The sequence below is a fragment of the Patiria miniata genome, unplaced genomic scaffold, assembly GCF_015706575.1.
Source record: "Patiria miniata isolate m_02_andy unplaced genomic scaffold, ASM1570657v1 HiC_scaffold_18, whole genome shotgun sequence".
In the NCBI taxonomy this organism is placed as follows: domain Eukaryota; kingdom Metazoa; phylum Echinodermata; class Asteroidea; order Valvatida; family Asterinidae; genus Patiria; species Patiria miniata.
In genome coordinates, this window is record NW_024037056.1 from 2,484,030 (window position 1) to 2,508,772 (window position 24,743).

At 41.6% G+C, this 24,743-nt stretch overlaps 2 protein-coding genes across 2 annotated transcripts; one reads left to right on the plus strand and one right to left on the minus strand.

The window, feature by feature from the left end:
* The first annotated feature begins 3,968 nt into the window (after nt 1-3,968).
* Nucleotides 3,969-13,434, plus strand: LOC119724188 (amino acid transporter AVT1J-like). Its single transcript, XM_038195124.1, has 9 exons — nt 3,969-4,173; nt 5,672-5,886; nt 6,377-6,476; nt 7,316-7,472; nt 8,083-8,268; nt 8,719-9,014; nt 9,628-9,849; nt 10,958-11,156; nt 12,357-13,434. Exons 2-9 carry the CDS (start codon nt 5,728-5,730, stop codon nt 12,514-12,516), a joined length of 1,479 nt encoding a protein of 492 aa, XP_038051052.1. The 5' UTR covers nt 3,969-4,173; nt 5,672-5,727; the 3' UTR covers nt 12,517-13,434.
* A 962-nt stretch (nt 13,435-14,396) lies between these two features.
* LOC119725016 (laccase-like) lies at nt 14,397-24,701 on the minus strand. The gene is made up of 8 exons (XM_038196381.1): nt 24,681-24,701; nt 23,776-23,829; nt 22,157-22,489; nt 20,335-21,223; nt 19,337-19,683; nt 18,708-18,852; nt 17,544-17,788; nt 14,397-16,545 (listed from the first exon to the last, which is right to left on the minus strand). The coding sequence occupies exons 1-8, from the start codon at nt 24,699-24,701 to the stop codon at nt 16,318-16,320; spliced, it is 2,262 nt and encodes a 753-aa protein (XP_038052309.1). The 3' UTR covers nt 14,397-16,317.
* Between the last annotated feature and the right edge of the window lie 42 nt (nt 24,702-24,743).

A 24,743-nucleotide genomic window follows, 5' to 3' on the forward strand; every position in this document is an offset into this window, starting at 1 on the left:
TTCCGACACCTCGATGTTCACCCTTACCTTAATCAGGAGTAACATGATCTTATGTACGGGTTGTCGGAACATAGGGGTATCGGAACATAGTGAAGTAACCCAATTGTGACAGTAAACATTCCAACTATCTTACATCGGGGAAACGGGAAGAAAATTTGGCACGCGGTTCGAAGAACATAAGACCGAAGTAAAAAAACTAACATCGGGAACCATGACGAGGGCGAGAAAAACATCAACAGTAGGGAAAGAGACAAAATCGGCCATAACAGAACACGCTAGAGAGAACAATCGTGATGAATTGGGCAGATAGTGGAATCTTGCACAGGGAGGGCGACAAATTTAGACGTTGGATACGGGAAAGTCTATGGATAAGGAGACGACGATCAACTCTTAACAGAGATGAGGGAGGGTATGAACTGTCACACATATGGCACCCCCTCATACCCCAAGTACCACCCCCGGGGAGGACACAAGCGGCCAGACCACCATCTAGTGGCCGCAGCAGGAAACAGCGCCACCAACCGACTGGTGGTGCTTCGTTCTGAGGATGACTAGTGAAACTAGTCGAAACGTAAACGAAACTACGTAAGTAATTGGCTGTGTTATTAGAGAATTCATTTACTAAGTTGAACATTCACCAGCCTGATGAACTTCTTTCATGAGTAAACAATGGATTTTATTCCCACCACATTCTGCATTTTGAAATGCGGACCAGAATTAGCACTGAAAACAATATGCACAGAGTGCGTGTAACATCCAGGGATTATCATGGAGAGAAATATGACAAATGTTATGGCTAACATAAATATGTGGAAAAATCCAGAAGTTGGCATGACTCTCATCACACAGAAAGAATAATTAAGTAACAAAGTAATTTAAACTGTTTTAAATTGTGTAAAACATGCTCTTTTGTTTCCTTCGTTCATGTTAAATTGTTATTACACGTCTTATTGTGATGATTGTTATAATAATGTCATACTCAGATGTACTTTATTATTTCGACTCAAGCTAATTTTTTTAAATAGCGATAGCTTTATTTTTTGTTTTCATTGAAATATCTTTACTATTTGTGAAATACGATTGGTGAAATACTTAGTGGGTCCAGGAATAAACAGCATTTCCAATTTAATCATCATTATCGGTTGAACTTGAGGATCCTGGATGCCGCTTTTATTTCAAAATTTCGCATCGTTTGCTGCAGAATATGTCACAACGAAGAATAAACAAACCCTTTCTACCTGAAATTTTGTTTTGTTTAAAAATACAGGAATTTGATACATCTTAATCCATTTCTTCCTTTACCAGCAAAAAAAATCAACTAACTAAAACAAAAGAGGATGGCCCTCCCCCGCAACACGAAGGTCACTGAAAGCAATAAAGACCAAAAGACTACGACAATCAAAAAGTTATGCTATTACATCAAAATCATTTCGAAGCAACTTTGTACTCCGGTCTTAATAAACAAAAAAGTCTCCGGAAAGACAGATGACAATTCACATCGAATATTTATAACCTAAAATGTGCAAAGTATCAGGATTCCATAATACCCAGAGGTATATTCCAAGAAAAATTGACAGGTTCAATCAAAACAAAGTGAACGAATTTTGTTTTAAAAAAAGCCTAAGGCAAATTAAACTGCATGTTAAGGTTGGCGGATGTTTAATCACGTTTCTGTTGACGTATGAATTTATTGTTACACAGAATTTTAAAGGAAGCTTCTTTTTTTATTTACTCATAATTGTAAGAAGTGTTTACTGTATATATTGGACAAGATGGTAGATCCACTGAGTGTCTTGAGAGTGTGTTTTGATTAATTAGCTCCTATTTTGTCCAATATTTGGTCATTAAAAAAAAACAGGTTTCTACGATTTACATGCAGCCTGCCCCAAGCTTCATCTTTATTGGTTTAAGAACTTTAATACTAACTCAAATAAAAAAAAACCTTTTTGGTAAAATGCACGAGTTCGGTGTATCAGTTATACCAGATCTCATTCCACGGAACCAAATTTGGTAAACCAAAAGTTGCACGTTGTCTTACATTTTATGGAAATAAATGTCAATAAATTGCAAGTTATAGGCCTACATCGTATTTTGGTAAATTTGTTTTCGGCTTGTCTACATTTCTATTCCTTTTATGCCATTTGTTTTTCGAAAGAAAATGAAAACGGAGAGGATAGTGTTGAATTTATTGGTTTTCTTAAACTTAAGTCCATCGCAAGCATGCTGTCAATTCGTCCCGTACGCGGTATTCAATCGGCGGCATATCCTCACGCGCTATGCAGTGCATGTAAAAATACAGCGCGAACAGCGAATAGTGGCCGCACGAGGTCGCTGTTCGCGCTGTATTTTTACATGCACTGCATAGCGCTTGAGGATATGCCGCCGATTGATTACCGCATACGGGACGAATAACGTTGACGAGAGCATTGACCAAGGCTATCAAATGTTTAGCTCACTAACGCGATCGTATTGGCTTTAAATGACGTCATTTCAAGACCGAAAGCTTTATGGCGATACCAAATTTTCAATTGTTGGGGGGGGGGGGGGGGGGGGGGGGGTTCGTGGGTGAATTATAAGCTTCGTGTACAAGCGTCTAATTTTCGGAAACTTTGCGGTGATTTTCGTGATTTTGTTTCGGTTGGCGCTTCTTTTATTCACCGACATGGGCCAAAAAAAAAAAATACTTTAACAGTTTTAATTTGTTTTTAGAGTAAAATGATAGATTATTAATTATGTACAGCATATATATACGGTCACCGCACTCGACCTTTTGACTTTCTTTCATAAGCAAAACATGTGTAACTTCTTAAAAACATTAATGTTATAGGGCGCAGACATCTCCATAATGCATTTTTCGTATTCCCGAAGAGACGCCAAGTTGCTGTAAAAAAAAATGAAATGGTCGGAAGGGCGCCCTCTTCCTAAGGCAGAACAGATGCAACAAAAGAAGCTCAACTGGAATATTCGCTTGCAAGAGGATACGGCCATCTTTGCAGATAATTTTCGCTTACTGCCCACAGTTTCAATGATTATGACTGGGTTCACTAGAAAGTTAAGCTCTCTAAGAATCATGTGGAACTGTTTTATTTACTGCAGAAAGTGTGGAACGTACTGCAGCTAGGTCAAACACTTTCATCGCTTGCTTCTACACCTATATACTTTTCAAAGGACAAATCTGCGATATGGCCCTATATAGCCAAATATCTTTCTCACGATATACTGCGTGCCAAATTACATGCTGTTATCGCCAAAGGCACAATTCCCTCAAACATCTGCCCCCACTATCGATGCATTGTGTGCCCCACTATAGATGCATTGTGAGAGATTTTGCAACACTAAAATAAGCATACGTTCTCTGGCTATTAATTGTCTCGAAATGTGTTTTTTCATTCAAACTGACGTACGTTGCCCATCTGTTCGTGAAACCGGTGACGAACTGTACTCCATACATGCCCAGTGCGTTAATCAAGTTTCCAAGTACACGTACATTTCCCTGGAATGGGCCTCTTTAGTAAGGCCAAAAAAAACAAGTCTCCGGTTTCTGGTATGGAGCTTGCCCAAAAAGTGGTGCAGCGACGCGGGTTTTTTTTCTTCAAACGTCGGCTGATGACTGCAAATGGTGCCCGACTAAATAGTGGAAATATATGGGAGTCCAGAGAGGCCACATAAAGCTTAGTCTCTATCGTAACCCCATCTGAAAACCTGCAGCAGCAGGATTCCAGTCAGACCAGTGAATTTGGCGGTTTTGAGACATCATCTTTCATTGAAAAAAAAAACCCATTCATTTTGCCGACACGCATGGCTACGGCGACGCGCGCGCATACCAGAAACCGGAGACTTTTTTGGCTTAAAGGCTTAGTAGGATCTGAATACATAATACAGACACTGAGTACGTCGTTATATATTCGCATATGCCATAGAGCTGTATTACATTATTGTAATATAACTCTATTGTATAGATGCTCCCTCGCTATTTTCTCTGGAGGGAAAAAGGTCAGCTCTCTTATTTACACGCCACAAAAGCACACTGCCAGGTTCACTCAACCGTCACAATTCTATAACCATAGATGCACTATTAGGGGCTGGTAAAGGACGATCTCCTATTTATGGAATATATACGAGGAATACCGACCGATGCAAAGCAACTCAGGGACTCTTGAAGACGGGTTTAAGGTGAGCCAAATTTAAGCACTAATCTCAGCCATGACAGGTGGCTAGTGTGTAGGCCGACCCTGGCACAAACTCACTGTAAGCACGAGACGTTCCCGGTCTCACGAGGTTTTTGTTTGTACGGCAGCAAGCAGAAACTGGGGGAGCTGGCCACTTGTTTCTGGATTGGTTTCCGGACCAGCTGTTACATGGTCAGGACCACACGCTGTACGGGACAGTGTGGGCTCAGTGTGGGCTCACCTTACCCGAATATTTGGTACTCTCAGCGCATTATGAGAGTCCCAAAACCAAACCTTTTGAACTAGTCCGAAAATTTGGGACCCTCAATATTGGGTCTGAAAACTTAAGGTATTGAAAACATGCAATGCAACAAAATAGACTAGCACCTGAAACAACCAGTCCAACATCGCTTCAGTACTGCATCAATCAACTGTCAGCTGACTGTGCCAAAAGAAACATCTGGGATGTCGGGTACTAGGTCACTATTTCTACAAATTTCTCCATAGTCAGGCACCAGACTAGTGACAATGAATGAAGAAGTCAGTCTTGTCAAACAGATAGACCATGGATGGACATGTACAAGTCTAGTCTTTAGCCTCATTTTGAAATCACTTGACTTCCCTCTCATGTGCAAACCACTGCCAAATATTGAAGAAAAGTCTTCATTAAAAATTTGAATTGAGTCTACAAACTTGGTTGATGAAATACTGAGGACCTTTTTTTGCCTAGTGAAAGTTTTGGAGAAATTTGCTGGCTAAAGAGTGAGTAAAGTTGGCCTGATCTTCTTTTGCATCGTTTTAGCACTGAAGGCCCCAGTCTGGTATCGAACATGCAACGCAAGAAGTAGACTGGCACATGAAACGCGTCTACCTGATGTTCCCAACACCTAAGTTCCCCAAAGTCCTTAGGATTAGAGTTAGGTCTAGGGTTAGGGTTAGATGGTTTAATAGGGTTAGGGTTGGGGAACATAGGTATTAGCATGGAGGAAGGGTATTCGGGAGCATAAGTATTGGGGAACATATAGGTATGCACCCCATGTTACAACCCGTCCAACAACCCTGCATCAATCAACTGTGTCCAAAGCAACATCTGGAACCGGTCAATATCGCTACACATCTCTCTATTATGCCACCAGACTACCAAATGATCAATATTTTCACAAAGTTGGATATGTACCAGTCTAGTCCTAGACTTAAAATTGAAACCATTAATTTTGCATCACTTTCAGATGCAAATTGTTGAAGAAATATCTCTGTTCAAAATTGAACTGAGCTCAAGTTTGACGGGTCAAATAATGGTGATCCAGTCTTTGCCTCATATCCCCGAACATTTTGTAACATTTTGTCAGCTAAAGAGCGAGTTGGTCTGATTTATTTTGCATTTGTTTTTTGCACTCTAGTCTTTATCCTCCACCCGCATGTCAGTAATCGGAATGAATCTTCACTTTAAAATTGCTATAAACCTGTTTAATATTGCACAATCCTTCGTTTATGTATGACAGCCGTACAGCAGGTTGAAATATCTCAGTTCGTCTGATAACCCTTGCCAGCCGTAACCATGGAAATGGAGACATCACGGGAAACATCTCCCATACTGTCTCCTAGCAACGCTTCATTAAACGAAACGGGACCTCATTCTTTGTCTTTGAACCACACGGAACCAGCTAAGAATGGTGACGAAACATACGAACAACTGAACGAGCCAGATGACAGTGACGTGAGTTTTGTTTAAGCGAATGAGGCAGTTGAGGGCTCCATTAGCCTACGTGCGCCCCCTTTAGTCTAGAATCTAATGTTATTGAAGCTAGATTAGTTCAAAATTTACATCGCAATCTTTGTATTCTCGATTAAACCAAAGTCGGTAATACTTCGATAAATGCGACATTTTTTCCGTCCCAGAAGATGGCGTCTTGACAGCGCCCTCTGCCGCTCAACAATATGGTCCATTGATTGGTTAAAATTATACAACTGCGCATACATCCTTACCTTTTTAAATATTAAACACTTGATTGTTTATATAAACAGCAAATGGTTTGTTTACATTATGAACTTACATTATTTTCGAAAATTTGCATTGAAAAAACCTGTTTAGAAACGAGAATATAGATTGACGTCATAATCCGTTTATGCATTATTCATTAGCTTACAAATTTGTCTTGATTTTTATTGGCGGACACATACCAATTTTGTTTTTATTTTCTGCACAGAGCGACAATGGTTTGAATGTGTGGCAGGCCGTTCTGTTTCTCACCAGTCTTCTCGTTGATTACTCTCTCCTCGCTGTGGAAGCTTTAGTTATCAGTACAGGTAGGATTTGGACTTTGCAACCTAAAGAAAAATAAAGAAAAAATTCTACGCACATTCCCGAGATCCCAAAATAAGAAGGTGTTAGTCTTGTGTTCAGGCATGTAACATTTGTATGTATATGTATTTCATAAAGGCATTACCCGAATCAGTGTAGGATGACTTCCCATAATTGTTTTATAAGGCTGCATCCGAATCAGCTGTCTATAGAGCTAGGTCTAGGTCTGCGTCCCTTGAAAATACGCAGGGACGGGCTGACAATAGACGTAGCCGTACAGCTCTGGAAGCCTGTTTCGGACACAGCCTTTTTAAGGATCAAACTAAAAATTCTCTGGATCGTCTTTCCAAATCTCCGTCAACTTTGAATTTCAGGCGCGGATCCAGAGGGGGGTTTTGGGGGTCAACCCCAGCTCTGTCAAAAATTATCATACAAATTCTAAAAAAAAAGTCGAAACACCCCCCCCCCCCCCTGTGACACCCCAAAAAAATTATACTGGTATAATGTCCGCCTGTTCAAAATACGGTACACCATTCTGTAATCTAGTGTTAATAATCGTCGAATTTGAACAGCGCCCCATTGAAATCTGGTACGGAGGAAGTGTCCGGAGAAAAAAGCCTGTGTACATTTTCAGGGTTTTTTTTGCTGATGAACCCCCCCCGCTAAAATTCCTGGATCCGCCCCTGAATTCCGAATAAAAAGGCACGTAGTACTTATCCTCGATTGTAGGACCGATAAATTTCATTCAGCCATCCTTGCTACATAATAAGCTCTCCCTTTCGTAGTTAATTTTAAATATGTCATATGTTTTATTACAATTAATGGTCTCTCCTTGCTTCCGTAGGCTGGATAAGCCTCTTTCTGGCGACCGTTTTATGTAGCGCAATTGTTTACACTGCCATACTGATCGGCCGTTGCTGGATCATCGTACGGGGAAGATGGCAGAATGAGCGGCATCCTTACGGAGCGATCGGCTACGAGGCTTTCGGGTCATGGGCAAGGTCAGTTGATAACGCCTCCGAGACGCAAGGGGGCGCCATTACGTAGATATAGAGATAGAGGGCGCTGTTTGATACAGAAACCTCATACGGCGCTTTTGTTATTTGAACATTGAATGTCCTGTCACTGGTACAGTGTGGGGGTCAATATGGGTAATGAAAGTATCTCACGTGCAAAGAATTATTCGGAACGACACAAAAGCGATCCGACCTCTCATTGGGCCCAAGTTAATGAAAGCAATTGTAAACGTAAAAAAATAGCCGAGCTTTAACGACTTTAGGGAAGTTTGAATCGTCAAGGCATAATTAGGACAATTAAAGACACTTCCAGGCAATGCCTGTCTTGTTTCATGTATGAGATCATGTCACCAGGTTAATTGTCCAGGTTTTGTCTAGCTCAATTCCAATGGGAGACTTTTGAGACGCTTGGTGGCACCAAACAAAAAGGTCCTTGGTTACGGCATGTTTAAGTTGTGCGCATGTTCAATATGACGTAAGCAATAATTGCAAATGACCGTTATGTTTGCTGCCACCAAGCGCCTCAAAAGTCTCCCGTTATCTGTATTTTATGTGTTCTTATTTTTGTGAAGACGTCTTGCTTTTGCCTCGATAGGGCCGTCATTAATGTGGTCGTGGATGTGTGCTGTTTTGCCACTGCTACTGGTATCTTGACGCTGACAGCAGAGACTCTCTTCGTGCTCGGCGGGCAGGCGCTTCACGGCAAATATTGTCTTCTCCCGGTCGTGATTGCCGTGGTCGCCTGCCCGTTCATGTGGCTTGGGACTCCCCGGGATCTGTGGTAAGTAATCACGGTAACTCTTTATTTAATGTGCTGAACAAAGTAATTTTTTGTAACATTTTGTTTTGAAAATTACTCTCCAATTGCCAAAAACAAATGAACTTACATGCAGATTTTGCGGTAGTAAAGAGCTCAAAACCAAATGTGTATCAAAATAATGTGAAAATACTTCTTTGTTTTCGGCATTCACATATTACGATTATTATAAGCCCATAGACATATCGTTTCTTTTCTGGCATCTGGGGTTTTGCCCTGTGAAAGTTATTTTCAACTTTCTATTCGAAGCCGACATCTTTAGTTTATTTGAAACCCATTATGCTTGGTGCCATGCTTTACTGAAGAATTAATGATCTTCAAAGGACCCGCCTGATTCCCTCTTTGTCGCCGTTGAGGGGGTAGTTCCAGTGCGTATGAGTCCATCGTTATGCATTTTTGACTGTTATTCTTTAGGCAATTGGGTGCAGGGGGCGCTTTGACTGCTTCCTTGGTGTACGTACTGATATTCATCGGTACAATTGTCGACGACGAAAACACGGAGGCCGAACCAGACTACTCCAACTTCACCAATGTTACCGTAGGGACGCCCTCTAGCGTTGGACATGTACGCGGTACTTTGCTAGTGCACCTGGCGGAGATTTGCGGAATCGTCCAGGTCGCCCTTGGTATACATTACATTGTGCCGGGTCTTCAGCGCGACATGAAACAGCCGGAGAAAATTACCAAGACTGTCTGTGTGTCGTTTGCATGTGAGTGATCCTCAGACAGACTATTGACTTTTATTATACGTCTTGCAATGTATCATTTTATTATATTTATCTATCTATTTAATTGATTTTTTTAAGCCTGGGTAGCTCATTCAGTAGAATACACTTGTCTCCTTTCGGGCCCAGCAGAGAGCAGACAATGTAAAGAAATTACAGTTTTAGATGTGGGAGGAAAACCCTAGAAGAATATTCTGAGGAAAACCCACGGAATCAAGTAGAGACTGACAATCCAATCCACATTATTGGCACAAGCTGGAATCCAAACCTGGAAGGCAAGGACAGTATCGCTACGTCACCCTGACGTCAAAGTTTCAAGGCAATTAATAATGACGATTTATTAGTTGATAATTAATTTCATTTTACCTAATGCGTTTTTGGTGCGTTTTACGAAGGTTTGTCTCGCTCCGTTTATAATTAATTGAAGGCACTTGAATTCTGGTTTTGTGTGGACATTATTTTGCAGAAATAATCAGAGATCTGTCTCTCTGTTTTTCTTTTTTAATAAACTTGTGCTACACTTGTTTTTGTTGTTGAGGAAGTAAGTGTTTATATAGTAACTTTTATATCTACGACTGTTTATTTTTTTTACCGCCAGACACATTTGCTTTAGCTATACCTGTTCTGATTGTAACGTACGTCTTTCAGCGAGATCGTCTGGCTTACGCGACAGCCGACACCACAGTTCTTGCCGTGTTGACCCCAGGGCCGCTGTCCGTTGTCGCCGCTGCGCTGTTTCTACTCCGTAACATCGTAGCTCTAGTCACAGTTAACAACCCACTCTTCCAATCCATGGAGGAAAGACTAGATATTGCTTCCGGTAAAAACAGTCCAAATTATCTTTGAATAATTTCACAGCGTTTGGAGGTCAGGACATTTGTGATTGAAATCTACCCGCAGCCAATATACCCACTGATCTCTATATGATACCGACTGGATAGCGTGTCGCCCTATGCGTGTGCACAAGACCGTGGCGCCCTTGCACACACGCGGTGGCCATTTTGAAGCCCCCTCAAAGCCCCACAGCGCACGGATCCGTATATAAAAAGCACAGAATTATTGTAGTTTAGGACGCGATTTTGGATCTTCAAACAGGTTTATTTTTTATTCATTTTGCGCACAGTTTTGTTTTACTCACGTTAATATTTGTTTATAATGATATATATATTTTTGTTAATATTTAATTTTATTTTATGTATTGGCATATGCTTCTAGTGGCCAAAGGGAGCGTCAAAATGGCGTCCAGTGACTTCATTCCGCACGGCCCGAAGCGCTGTCCAGTCAGTATAGAGATCAGTGAATATACCGCCATCAATGTGGTCACGTGGTAGTTCAAGGGGAGCATTTCGTGGAATATAATTATGTCCCATCATAATTAGGATGCAATGGCATGATGGGACGTATTCCCTCAGAAATGCACCAGTGAATACCAGGAGACCAGAAAGATGTCGGTGTCCTTAAACAGCTGCGCCCCTGAAAAAAAAAGCTAAAAACTTTGAATAACCCGTTCCAAACACATGTTAAACGCCGTTTTCTTTCGCGAAACTACTTTAAAATTTCTTGTATTTTTTTTTTAAACTCGTTAATTTTTGTTTTATAAAACAAGTAATAAAATACGAATCTGTTCTTTCATATTAACCTTTTCTCTTTCGTCGCTTTTGCGGACGGCGACATGCGCAAAACGGCACGGGACTCAAACGTTTCCCTTGGATTTACAATTTTACATTTCGCTGGCTCATCACATATAATCTAAGCATTTAAGCACAATGTATAAAACTAGGCCTAATTGCTTACAATATAGTACCAGCGAAAATTCTTAGCAAACACTCTACCAAGCAATACGCAACAACATTTTAGTTGCTAATACTTATAACCCAAAATGTCATCATCTCCATGTCCAATCTTTTCTTGTGGCTTTTCTGCTCTAGAGTTTACGTGGAAGCGAGTGGCATTGCGGACTGTCGTGTGTTTCATGCAGCTCTTTATTGGGGAGACTATACCACACTTTGGTGTCATCTTAGCCCTGGTAGGGGGCGTCTGTTACCCCATCCTTATCTTCTTGGCTCCCGCCATTTGTTACCTACGGCTTCGAAACATCCACACACCCGAGAAGTACAAAGAATCCAAGTAAGTCACGAAAGGTGGACTGACAGATAGACCGACCTCATTATTTTGTTTTTAACTCGTATGTTCTTTTGGTTACAAGCTTCACGATGGAACCAGATCCAAATGCGAGTGGAGCGACAGACCGCCTTAACGATTGTTTGTCGACTGATCGATATTATTGTGATCGCCATTTTGAACTGTCCAACTGACGGAGTGATGCGATTCGGGCGTTTCACAATGACCATCAAGAGTCCATTTTTCAAGTTTACGGTAAACAAAACACGGCCGATTGGAACGAGTACTAGAAGACAACTTGAGCTAATTTTTTAAGGATTTGGGCAAAGCACCATGCCACCGTTCAAAAGGGCATAGCGATACTCGGATCATATGCTTACAAAACTACTGACCGGACAAAGTAACGATTTAAAATAACCCGCGCTGCGAATTTATTCTCCCACAATACAATGGGGGAAATGAACGCTCCGTGGCAACTCTTGGTGGCGCACTGCATTGTGAAACGCCCGAATTGGTAGCTGGTTGACCCTTTAGGGGTACAGACAAGTAAATCGGTCCGAAATTGCCTACGCCGGCCAAATCACGATTTGCATGCCCTCAAAATCTTCAGTATTTGAGCATGCTGTGGGCCATGAACTTGAGGGTTTGTAAAAAATATCGGTGGAAGCCGTGCACAGGACTGGGAGCTTGCAGTTCTGTGTAATTTGGATGTAATTTGCAACCTAAAAGCGCTCTATTTTGCAATGAAATGTAGGCATCGTTTTTCAAAATGGCGATGGGCTTCAGGACAATTTTCAGGGGTGATCATCTTCAGATGGAAATTTCTCCTAAAAGTCATCAGTTGACCCCCAGAAAATTGAAAAGAAAATGAAAGATGATGAAATAAGTTTTAATTTGATGTGTGTCTCGAACACCTTGGAGAGTTGTGAGTATTTTTCCCGAATTTTTGAAGTGGGAGCATTTACCATTGAGGTCTATGGAAGTTTATTTACTGGTCTGCTACCTTAGAATCGGTTCAACAATGATGTCCATTCAAAGTTTGTACTGGTAAAAGCCTACATGCCCGTATTTCTAAACAAAATTCAGAGTCTAGCCAGAATTGATTGAGGATTACGTATAGGAATGAACACCTAAGCCATCTGAAATTGGTTCCACATTACACCAACGATATTAAGATGCATATTGGTATTCTTTTCTATTATACAGAGCAATATGGATACTGGAAACAGCCGTCTGCTGGCTGATTATCGTGATCACGCCCATCATGGCGGTGGTAATACTGTACGTAATGGGAACAGGCATATTCCAAGGCAAAACAGTCTTCACTGTTCCGTGCTTCATCAATGCCACACTAGCTCACGAATAATAAAGAATGCTTGAACGCCATATGGTAACCATTTCAACCATTAGTACACGCATGCGCATATTCTTTTGAAGCGTCGTGGTTATAATTATGAGCAGAGATCCGACGAACGTTTCATGGTTAAAATCTCCAGGTTAGCGTGAACGGCATTGCTCACAAAAAGGTGAACATTACAGTATTATATGTGTGGCTGGGTCTTATTGATTATCTAACTATAAACAAATCTTACATAAATTCTAATCGTAACGAAATTAGAAACTAACAACATGTATTGACATTCCTTTAAAAAAAAACTGAAACAAAATGTAATTATATTGCTGACTGACACGCCTTGTTTTAATTAAAGTGCACATTACTCAGTTGAGAATTAGCATAACATTGTGATTTATTTATTTATTTATTTCATTTCTTTGCCCAGAGTATGCCCAAACAGTTCAAAACTGGTTTCCATTATGGCCCTGCATACAATAAAAATGACAACAAACATTTGTATAAACACAACGTAACGCAACGCAACGCAACGCAACGCAACGCAGCGCAGCGCGACGCAACGCAACGCAACGCAACACAACACAATGCAATACAGGAAATTCATGGGTATTTCGAACCAAATTGAACTTTTTCCTTCCAAACCTAACCTTTTAATTGACGTTGTTAGATGGTCGTTTTTTTTACTTGAATATAATATACATGTACGAGGTTTAACTGAAAAAAGGAGAAAAATAGTTTGACAATTGCCGTGCCCGCTGAAGCAGATCGATGTCACAGGCGTAAAAAAGTATCCCCCCTTATTCTTTTTTAGATTCACCCCGCAAACCTTTATTCTGATTCAAAGCATCGTCTTGAATATTCATTTTCATTGACCAATCACTTTCGCCGTTACCACAATAGAGATTCGGAATACGGAGCGCGGCCCGCGTTAGCGCCATTCCAATGCTAACCGGAGCCTAGGGAACACCTTGTCCTAAACTGAGCTTCCCTTTCCCGTATTTTCATCTTTCAGGTAATTATTTTTATTAATTATATTATTCACTTTCCATGGTTGCTTTAGTAAGATTCAATCTTCATGTAATCGTGTTGTATTTTTAAGATTCCTATTAATGATTGTAATTTTGTAAATATTCTAAGTGATTCCAATGATAACCGGAGCCGAGGGAACACCTTGTCCTAAACTGAGCTTCCATTTCCCGTATTTTCATCTTTCAGTGTGAGAATAAATCACCACATCAGAACTGAGAAGTCGAGTCCTCTTCCCCTTTATTACTGACTCTTATTATATCAAGGGTCACATCTATACTGAACATATTAAACCTAACCATACATTCTCGCTACATAAGAGAAATGTTATCATGTACTCATGATAAAAGTATATAAATTTGTATAATTGAAGTTTAAAATAAATTCTCCCCGACTTATTTGATCGTATTCATGCGGATAAAATACACCCTTTCACCGACAGGCTATACAGAAACTAAATCGCATTTAGTTAATAAAGAAACAAAATTACAGCCCACAAATTTTGGTTTATCGTTGGAGCGTCGAGCGAAGAGGCGGATCTGAATGGAGCATTTGTGCGTTATAACGGGACAAAATTTATATCCAGTACAAGTAATAAATTAAATGGACGCCTCCATCTCAGTCCGGTATATATTGACATTAAATTTCCACGGACATTAATTTCTTTATTAACAATGGTAGGCCAATGTTAAGATGGATCCAACTGTTTCCGAAACTGCAAATTTTATGACTGTGTAAGCCCATTAAAGCAGGGGCGTAAATCCGGGGGGGGGGGGGGGGGTCGGGGTATATATCCCCCACTTTTAGACCAGGGGATGGGCTATTGAATCATCCCCATTTTTTCTTGTTGAGAGAAAAATGCGGATTTTGAGGTATATTTCCAACATCCCAACAACTAAAATGTATTCACTGGCACCGATACTGTTGAATGTCCGGACCTCATCGGATCTCTGAAATGTCACCTCCCCTAGAGTAGTAAGTTATTTGTGGTCATTCCTTGCTAGTTGTGTCGGAAAGCGCGCCGCATCTGTGTGACTTTACATCAAATATTTATTACATGTATACATTGTATACATTGTTATACATTTGGGCTCGTGGCGGGCGTGCCAGGTTTTCATTGTTGTATAAAGTTGCCACACATTTTGGCATGCGGTTCAACGAGTCCTTGGCAGCGCACGTGGTACGTGTAGTTGTCTACTAGCATTCTGATTGGGATCGCTTGTTGTCAGTGCAAGGCGGACATGAAATGGATCTTGATATATTGAGCCGAGCCAAGAGGGTATGTCTCCATGTGTTCTTATAGTAGCTTAAATGTAATAACATTTGCTTTTGCTGTAATTTTCAGAACTGGACGGATTTGGGGGTTGGTATAGTTTATACCTATTGTTGCTACACTGACCTGTTGTGTTCATAAATGCTTGAAAAACCACGTAAAAAGTGCTGTTCTTGTAGTCTGGTTCCCTGATCCTACTTCAGAAATGTATAGACATATCGTGGAATTGCCGGGTCAGGGAACCTTGAAAATGACAGCACATCAGGTGCCGTGATTTTTCACTTGCAGTATAGTAAGGTATTTCATAATAATTTGGTAGTTTTGTTTCTTGATATGTTCGCAAATGTTTTATTATACCTTAAAGAGTATAGTATTTCGATTTATTATTTTTTTTCTCAAAATAAACACCCGCCAACTCTTTAATTCCCTACGACCAGACAAATAATTAGAATGTAAACTACTCATTACCAATATGCGAATTAAGATAAAGAAATCATTTTCCCCGGGCAAAGAAGAAACTAAAATAGGGGGAAAAGATTCTGAATATAACCCATGGGAATGAAGGCTGAAAGGCGTCGTGGGTAAACTTTCACCTTGGTTCTGAACAATAAATCACTTGATAATAAAAAACAGGTTCTTTTCCCTGAACTCCCATCTTCTTTTCATCAAAAACTTCCTCCGAGTTGACGGTTTTCTTGGTTCAATACATAATGAATTGAACGTTGGGATTAATTGCACAGCTTTTTTTTTTTTTCATTCCAAGTTGTGTAGACCATTGGATCCCTGACAACCACCTTACTTCGTAAATTATGTAATCTAACCGCAGGTTTTGAAGTATTTTTATTCCCCAAATTTAACAGACATTAAATTGAACAAAATTGTGACAATTATGTAATGTATGTTTCAAATTGACTTGATTATATACTGAAAGCTAATCTAAATGACTACAGAAAGGCTAACCATTTTAAGTACTGCAAAATTGTAAAAATCTCGGAATATAAACATGGTGTCGCTATGAGGTGGACAATTTTAATTAACAAAAATGCATTGTAGGCCCCATGGAAACTATATTTAAGATATCATTGTTTACAATTTTACTAGTGCAGTGGCGGATTTGGGGGTGCGCCAACCGTTCAGAAGGTTGACTAATGTTATGATATATTTTGTACTAGTAAATGGGGCCAACGTTAATAAATGAAATGCTTGAGTTCTTAATTTTATTCTCAAATAGCCTTACAATGGAGAACAAAGCATTACAGATTTCAAACTTTTCCCAGAAGCATATTACCCCCGTTTCCTGAAAGCTATATCCGCCCCTGGCTTGCATGAATCGAGGCAAGTTTCTTTGTACAGGACAAGTACAGAGTATTATTCTTAGTAAAAAGAACGTATATGGTCACTTGCCAAAATGTCATACAATTTACATTGCTTGTTATGCTTTCTCTCTGGTTTTTCTCCTGTTTTTTTTTATTAGCCCATATGTGAGCAATCAACTTGGGGCCCTGGCATGGCCTTCAACGGTAAAGGCACAACTGACCGAGTACCAGTGCAACGATACCAGCAAGTGATGTCAGCAACCCGCCTTGAGGGGTACCAGCTCCATTTTCGGGTGTTATCGCTGGAGGTCGCACTTCGGGCTGCTCCTCTTTTGGGTACCAGTCTCCACCACAGCGAGGTAGATCGTTTGGCAGGGGAGGGAGATCATCGTCTGATCCCACGTGGATGACAAGGGACATGCCAGACTGTTAACAATTAAAAAGAGGCATCAGGCAAAGTTATACAATTTGTGAAGGTAAGTAGTGAGTTAAGCACACAAGGTTATGTTATTAAGGTCTTCATGTGCCATCCTCGATTCATATTTGTTCGAACTAACCTACCCCCTTAACCCAATTTTTTTTTATAAAGAGTCTACACACGACCAATCGAGTTAGCTTTTCATTAGATTTGCAAACATTCAAGATCATTTTCGAAGTTGGTAATTCTAATTTTGAGTTTAAAAATACTGAGCTAGACGGAGATCGTACAACGAAAGACACTGATTACTGGGTGAATTGTCAATCTCGTCACTCAGTAAGTTAAACGCTGTTGTTTGAACAGTCACAGACGGTAAAAAAAATCCATCCTCTTCCCCTGCCATGCCTTTTACATGGGCTAGTCACTAACAGTCATATCATATTTCAAGTATGCACTGTGACTAGTCAAATTCAGTCAACAGGCAAAGGCAAGCAAGAAGTAGGCACGGCTGGCGCATCAATCACCTACAGTCAAAACATAGCTGTATAACATTACATAAACAGTCACAGCCAGTCAATCTTGCTTATGTAGGTTAGGAGATTTTAAATGTTGGAAAAAAGTCACGTTGATTTTGACTGAAAGGACAACCTTGCACCAAATGTATGTTTGCATAGGAGGGGTAATTTTTCCACTCGCAATACGAGAGTCAACAAGGTTTTGTTTTTGTAGCCGGGATGGGAGGGGTGGTGAAATCCGGGCGATTCACAATGTTGTGCGCCACCAAGAGTTTGTCATGGAGAGTCCATTTTTGAAGTTCACGGTCGACAAAACACGGCCCGTTTGAATGAGTGTCAGTAGACAACTTGAGTTAATTCTTTATAGATTGGGGCATAGCGTTCTTCCGCCTTACAAAAAAAAACACCATGTTGATAAAAAGAAAAAGGAAAAAATAATACTCGAATCATACGCTTATGAGACAACTGACCCCCCCCCCAAAAATTCAAACTTCCCGCGCTGAGAATTTGTCGACCATCTCCCACAAGGCACTGGGAAAAATCAACTCTCCTGGCAAACTCTTGGTGGCACACTGCACTGTTAAGTTTCTTGTTACCAAAAAGTGGATTTCCACATGGCAGTGGAAGAGCCACCAGCCCGGGTTGTCTGCCAAGAAGCGAATCACGACGTAACCCCCGTCTGGTACCGGTACGGTATCCTTCACCGGCGCTCGCTGCGTTCGCCGAGTGATGTTCCCTGTTGTCAAAACATACAAAGTCACAGGACTTTTAAACAACTGGAAGGCAAATTTGATGCTAAACCAGCCAGGGCTGAGTGTTATCGAATTGGCAGCATGCTGTGAGGTAGAATAACACCGTGATACTTTTTGTTTTAGTTTGGATGTTGTCTGTTTATTTTTCATGACTTTGGTACTCAAGGGAGCTCGGGTTATTACAAACTGTAAATTCTGTCCTACTGGACTTGTGTACAAGGAGTAAGAGTTCATTTTGAGACTTCCACAAGCCAACCCGTCAAATTTACTTCAGCGAAATCTCGAGCAGATGTCATGCAAACGAGGACATCGTTTGTTCCTGCATGGAAGCGGTTTTCTGCCATGAGTGTGCACACTTCGTAGTGAGCAGCCGGTATTATGCTTGTTCAAAGCATTGAGTAGCCGTCGGAGATATACCTAGCACGATATGTGACAGAGGGGTCTCCCATCTCCTTATACACTAATATGACCAACAGATATGACCAACACAAAGAGGGGGGGGGGGGGGGGCTGTGTCACATATCGTGCTGAGAGGGATTTTGTGTTAATATCATTCAGTAACAAATAATTGCCCAAAACGTGTACTCGTGCATAATTCTGCGGGAACATACATACACGCCTCAAAGATACTGCAAGGCAAATGTCCACAGAGGCTGCTTTGTCGATGTCCTGCAGAATGTGTTAAAGGAAGGGGAGTTTCTCAAAGCCAGTGTTGCAGTCGGGTCCAGCACAAGTCATCACAAGTCATCCAGTCCCAAATCAAGACATTAGCCAATCAAATGAACATTGACAAAGGCTTTGCTTGGTCATTGTTCATGCCCTGTTACTCGTGAAGGGAATGGCGATTTACTTTGTGACCGGACTCGTTACAGACTCGACTACAGACCTGCTCTTTATATTAACCTGCTTGATCGAGACGGATCACCTCTTCCACTGTCGTGCTCTCGCCAATCTTGCCGCGGGCCAGGACATGGAAGTTGTAGCCGTGGATGTGCATGGGATGGTTGTTCTCAAACAACCCCTCGTCTACCAAGACAAGCTCGACCACCTGCGTGAGAAGATTTAGGATGTGGCTATTATTTTATCGACACTTTCGGCATAATGATGTCCCCTTTAGATGCCAACACTTGCTAGATTTTGATGGTTGCACTCTATTGCAAAAAACAGTTTAACCAAACTCTTCTGTTTAAAAAAACAACAACTTAAGAATAGCCGAGTGGCATGTTTTGTAAGACAGCTACCCTAAGGTGCAAACATTATTCGTCTTTCCAACTCATCTTGAACCCTCTGCAAAAAGGAAGGGTCTTTGGATCTCTAACCAAGGTAAATGTTGTAGTCTCATTATCTATATAATATATAAACACATCATGAGCGAGAACTGTGGCGCACGTGATGATGATGGATAGCCCGTTTCTATACTTTGTATTCCTCTCCCCTAACCCACCAAAAATGCACCATAAGAAATGTTGACGAGTATTTAAAGATAAACAAGTTAACCTAGTAGCCATTATGGTTTTTTGTAGCAATTATACCTGTCCTAGGTCCACCTCAAGGACATGCGTACATTCGCAGAATTGCTCCTTGCAGTGATCCTGCATAGCCCGAGTACTCTCGAAGGTGCAGATTTCGAATTCGGAGATCTCGCGAGACTGGGTGAGGAGCGGAACCACGGGGGGCCTGAAAGTGACGCGGTTGATCTGCGGGGTCGGTATACCAGTGAAGACGGATGGGTCCCCCGGAGCGCCGTAGGCCGGGTTGTAGATGGGATTGTTGTAGTTGGGGTTGTTCACCTCCTTGAAATCCAGTCCTATGTAGTGGACCACATCGGCATTGCCAATCGCGTCCTCGCCTCCTGAAAATGACCAGGAAATTGTCGTTTAAAGGTAATACAGACATATTTAGTTTCTCCCCGGTGTTATAGTATGGCATTTTCCATGCACGGTTCGAGGACCGTATTACAGTTTGAAGTACATTTTATGGGCTAATAGGGGTCCAAATTCACCGAACTAGAAGTTTAGCTGTCTATCAAATTTAGGTTGTAAAGTGGTCGGAAGACTTCAAACAGCAAATACTTGTGCTTGCTTACTAGTCTCGATGACAGACTGATTGGTTATCCATGCCCTGCGGTGAGGCCAGCTAGACTCAAGGATTTCGTAAAACAAATACGTGGTTCTTGTCAAAGGCCTGGAGTTTGGTGAGGATACTTAGGGCCAATAGTTCAACTCTGGTTAGAAGGTCTCTCACCACTTTTTTTGGCTTTGTTTGAATGAGGAACTTGTGAAATATGAAATTTTCCAACAAATGTTGGAGTAATTACGAAATTAGTGCAAAACGGACTACACTTTTTTTTATAACACTGCTTGTGCGGGAGGTAGACCATTGGTCATTAAAAGAAACGTATCGTTCCGAAATATCCCTAGGCTTTGTTTTCTAGTTTCATTTTCGAATTTACATTTCGTTTTTTTGTCTTTTCTCATTTTGTCTGGATAATTTCGTCAATCTACTGGCAACAGTAATGGCATGTGCTTACCGGCTGAACTCAGCTCATGGACGTTCACGACAGAATTGGAGCTCTTTGTGTTAAAGGGATTGAGCTGAACCCCCGATGGTTGGGGTCTTTCTTCCGGCGGATCGGGATGACCCTCCGCCCCATCGTAGACCACGAGTGCCAATTCCTCTAGGTGCTTACAGGCACTCCGTCCCTTGACTCTCAGCCAGTACTTGCCGACCTCCCGTTTGGCGTCCAGGACAAAGTCGTACCGTTCGCCGCTTGTCAGGCCCACGGAGCCCACCTCCAGCGGTTCCACAGGTGCGCCGTCGCTGGCGATGATTGTGAGATTGTGGCCGTCGACAGAGACTTCCAGCAAGCATTCCATCACGATATTGCTGACAGTGCGGAAACGGTACCTCTGTCCCTGCTGGACGTGAAAGACGTGCCGAGGTACATAGACGGTGTCGTTGGAAGCTTCGACCGGGAATCCCAAGGAGCTTCCCCTTCCGTTGATCAGAAGAGACTCCGAGCTCAGTTTTGCGTAGTCAGCGCGGAGGTAGACCCTGGCGTAACGGTCGATGAAAAGCTCGTCGAGCCAATCCTGGAGGATGAGAAGATGGTCCGGTCGGTCTTGGTCGTACATGCCGCTGTGCACCTCGTTCGGGGCTGCCTGACGGACAATCAGAAAGCCGCTGGCGCCGTCAACTCGCTGGACCCCGTGCGCGTGCCAGTAGAAAGTCCCCGCCAACTCTGCCTTGAATTTGTAGGTGAAGCTGGACCGGTAGGGGATGGGACACTGGGTGACCAACGGGACCCCGTCCATGTGGGGCGTTCCTCGTTGGTGGATGCCGTGCCAGTGGATAGCCACACTCTCGCCGTTGATTAGGTTGTTCTGGACTTTCACTTCAATGGTGTCGTGTTCACAAACCTTCAGATATCGAGTATGATTATACAAGTCAAGCCATAATTGGAAAAGAATAACACTTGCGCATTCAACCATGGGTTGATGAGAGAATTTACAAATGGAAGAAAGGGATTTTATCACGTCTACTTTTTAAGAACAATCTACATGTAAGGCCACACACAAAAACTCGGTCTCTGGTCAGCGCGCGCGTGGATTTTAATCATGCGCGTCAACCTTTTTTCCCTTCAAATTAACGCGTAAGCTACAACAGCGCCCTCTATTGCTGCGCCTCCTCAAATGTTTGTACCAAGGAGCACCAAGGAATGGGGAAATTGCACCAAGGCAAATGATAAAGGGCACCAAGGCAAATTATGGAGGACACCAATGTATAAATGAGGACACAAAAAACCAAAATAGTACCCACCTTGTCTGTACAAACAAGCTTGAAAAAAAAGCCACCAAAAAAAAAAAAAAAACCGCGTCGCCGCATCAATTCCGGAACTTCGGTCTGACCAGAGACCGACTATTTTTTTTGGCCTAACTAATGATTTGTATTCGGTTCAATCACAATTCATAAGCCAGACCTCAGGTCCGGTCCTGAAGGCCAGTATGAAGAAATTAGTTTGTCACAACAGTTCAGTTTGTAATTCGACCTAAGCCTGGATGACTTGTAACTAACCTGTACTGCAGGATGTAGCTAAAGAGTTCATATATCGACAGATAAATACTCTTGATGTTTGGTGCAGTGTTTTAAAATTTTTCAACCTGCGTTGATTAAAATGTCAAATCCCTCGATTCCGATTTTCCATTTTGATCACATAAACACGGGACTTTCACAGGGAAGACTGTGATGTTTGCAAAATTTGTTATTTTTGGCAAACAAAAAAACGTGGTCATATGCACCGTGCATTTTATTTGTGCCAACCAGGCAGTACATTCAGTAGTCTCGCAACATACCTGAATACTGGGGCCGGGAAACATCTTGTTGACTACCGTTATCGCCCGTGGAAATCCGTCCGCGGGAATACACTGTGGACGGGAGCAGTGGGTCTGGTTGTGAGGACAGTCCATGCAGTCGGTTGACATGGTATGAAACCACTCAATGGTGAAGTCATAGCGGCAGATCTTGGGCCTTGGTGGCCACTCGCATGTTCGCAGGCACTCGTGAGTCTGCACCGCTGTCGATTGTTTAAAAAAAATTAGACTGAATAAAATTGATACTTGGGAAAAGTGCACAATGTGACAAGGAAGGAAACCATGCCTTATTGCAAAAGCAATTTCGGCAGCATCCTTCCATCATTAAATGAGCTTTTATTGACTATTCAATGTTTTTGGATGGTGTTTTTGGAAACCGTGATAATTATTAAATTGTTTTTCAATGGCTGTCCATTGACCGTAACAAAAGAAAGGTATATACACGGTATTTAGAGGCCTAATGATAGAATCTGACGGCATTTCTGGCATAATCTAAGCTGACGGTTGTGTGCTAGAGGTTATATCAGCGATGTGTAAAAATAGAAGGCACATGGAATAGAACGGTAGAAAATAAAGTGAAGTGAAGTGAACAACAACAAAAAAAAAACACGGTAGACTGTTACGAACTAAACCCTTCACATGCACCTTTCCGTACCCCCACCACCAATGGTACGTCCCGTGCCCATTGAACAGCGTGAAATCGTCCCAGAATTTTGTTGACCCCAACTTATTTTCCTCGGTGAATCGGTTCACTGGCGCCCAATTCAAACCATGACCAAAAGAGGTGAATCAACGGGGGCGTTGTATTATAGTCAGACTTGTACCTGCAGTTGCTCTTTTGTTGTACGTTATAGAAGTGCAGTTCACCTGCTGCACCCATAACCATTTTTACATAATGTACATGGAAATGTTGAGCTACAGTGTTATTGGAAATGCCACTGGAGGCAGGTTTTTTATGGGAGGAACGGTAACATTCAATACTTAGGTTGGCCCGGCACGGGGACACCCCTCCGCGATCCTTACGTTCGAAGACTTAATTTTATCCCTCCACCTTGTGCCCTTCGGCTCCCATCGGAATTCAGGGGAAAGAATAAAATATAAAAAAATATAAAATACTGTATGAAACATGTGGCGTGTCCCCTACAGTTAATGAGGTCAAAAGTGATTCTGCTGCAATTAGCCCCTAGTTACGTCACTGGGAGACAGTACATTTTGAAATGGTGATCAAGTGACAAACAAATACTGTTTTTCCTTTCATATCGAGGTCTACCCACTTACCGAGAGAAAAAGTCTCATTTTAGTTGACGGTTGTTGATGGCATTTAGTGATATTCATTCAATGATATAAGTCCTATGATATGATATCATAATGACATCATATGATATCATAATGACGTCATGATATACATAAAGACGTCATCATATACATAATGATATCAATAATGTGTATATGGCACGTGACCACTACATGTGATTTTTGTATACAATAACATGACATTACCACTGGGTGTTATTTGCTCATTGCGAATGTGTATAACTGGTTGTGCTCAGTGCATGTATTCTACATTTTATTTTCATCACTGACAGAAAGTCATTGCTCACCTGTAGCAACCTGCAGTTGCGGCACGAGCAGAAGGCTAGCAAGGCCCAGCAGGACTGGGCAAGGACACAGCAAAGACATTGTCATCATCTTTTAGCACGCCGGTCAGTAGACTTCCTTCCAGAAGGTAAGAGTCGGTTATTATGAAAGTAAACCATTTAAACAAAATTGTGATTTTCGTTTGACCCGGACAACAAATTAATCTCCCCCGTTAAACTCGGTTCCTCAACGCTCAATAGGTATGTTTTGGATATCGGATTGAAGCTGAGAGTTTTTTCTTTCAAATACTAAAAAAAATCATGAAAACACTAGCACATTGGGTTGTTGAGAAAATACCAATTACATATCAGCGACAACTTTGGGTGAACCGTAGTTGTCAGTAAGCTTTTTGACATAGGCCTAGAGTAATGGCGGTGATGGCAGTAGTATATTTTATTAGATTTCATAACAAAAGTAACATGACATTTTCATTCACATCAGGAAATATCTTCAGTTACATATCAATATTAATGGCATAAACGTACGCATATACGCTTCACCTACCTGTGTTGACAAAAACACCCGAACCCTAGCACAACCAGATCTAGTTTTATTTGTGAACAATGAAAGTGGGATTTTGCCCGTAAAAGTGCAAACGATCAAACGAAATAGCTCTGCATGCCGCAGTACATTGAATCACTGAGTGTTGGGGCTCGCGGTACGACGCACTCAGGCATATCAAGCAAACTGGGACAAAAGGCAAGTCGAATAATTCATAATCAGTTTTAAGTGCGATATATTTTTTTCCCGACAGATCTTTTTAAAAAGTGTTGTTGAGGTCGGTTGGTTCAGGTCAAGTGCACTGCACTGGCAAGTCACCCTTCGTCCAATAGATTACCCTGAACTAGGTTTTTAACTATATGTTTACAGGACTGATAGTATCAGTCATGGTCACACAGACATGTATGCCGGATACAGACGCAGTTCAGGG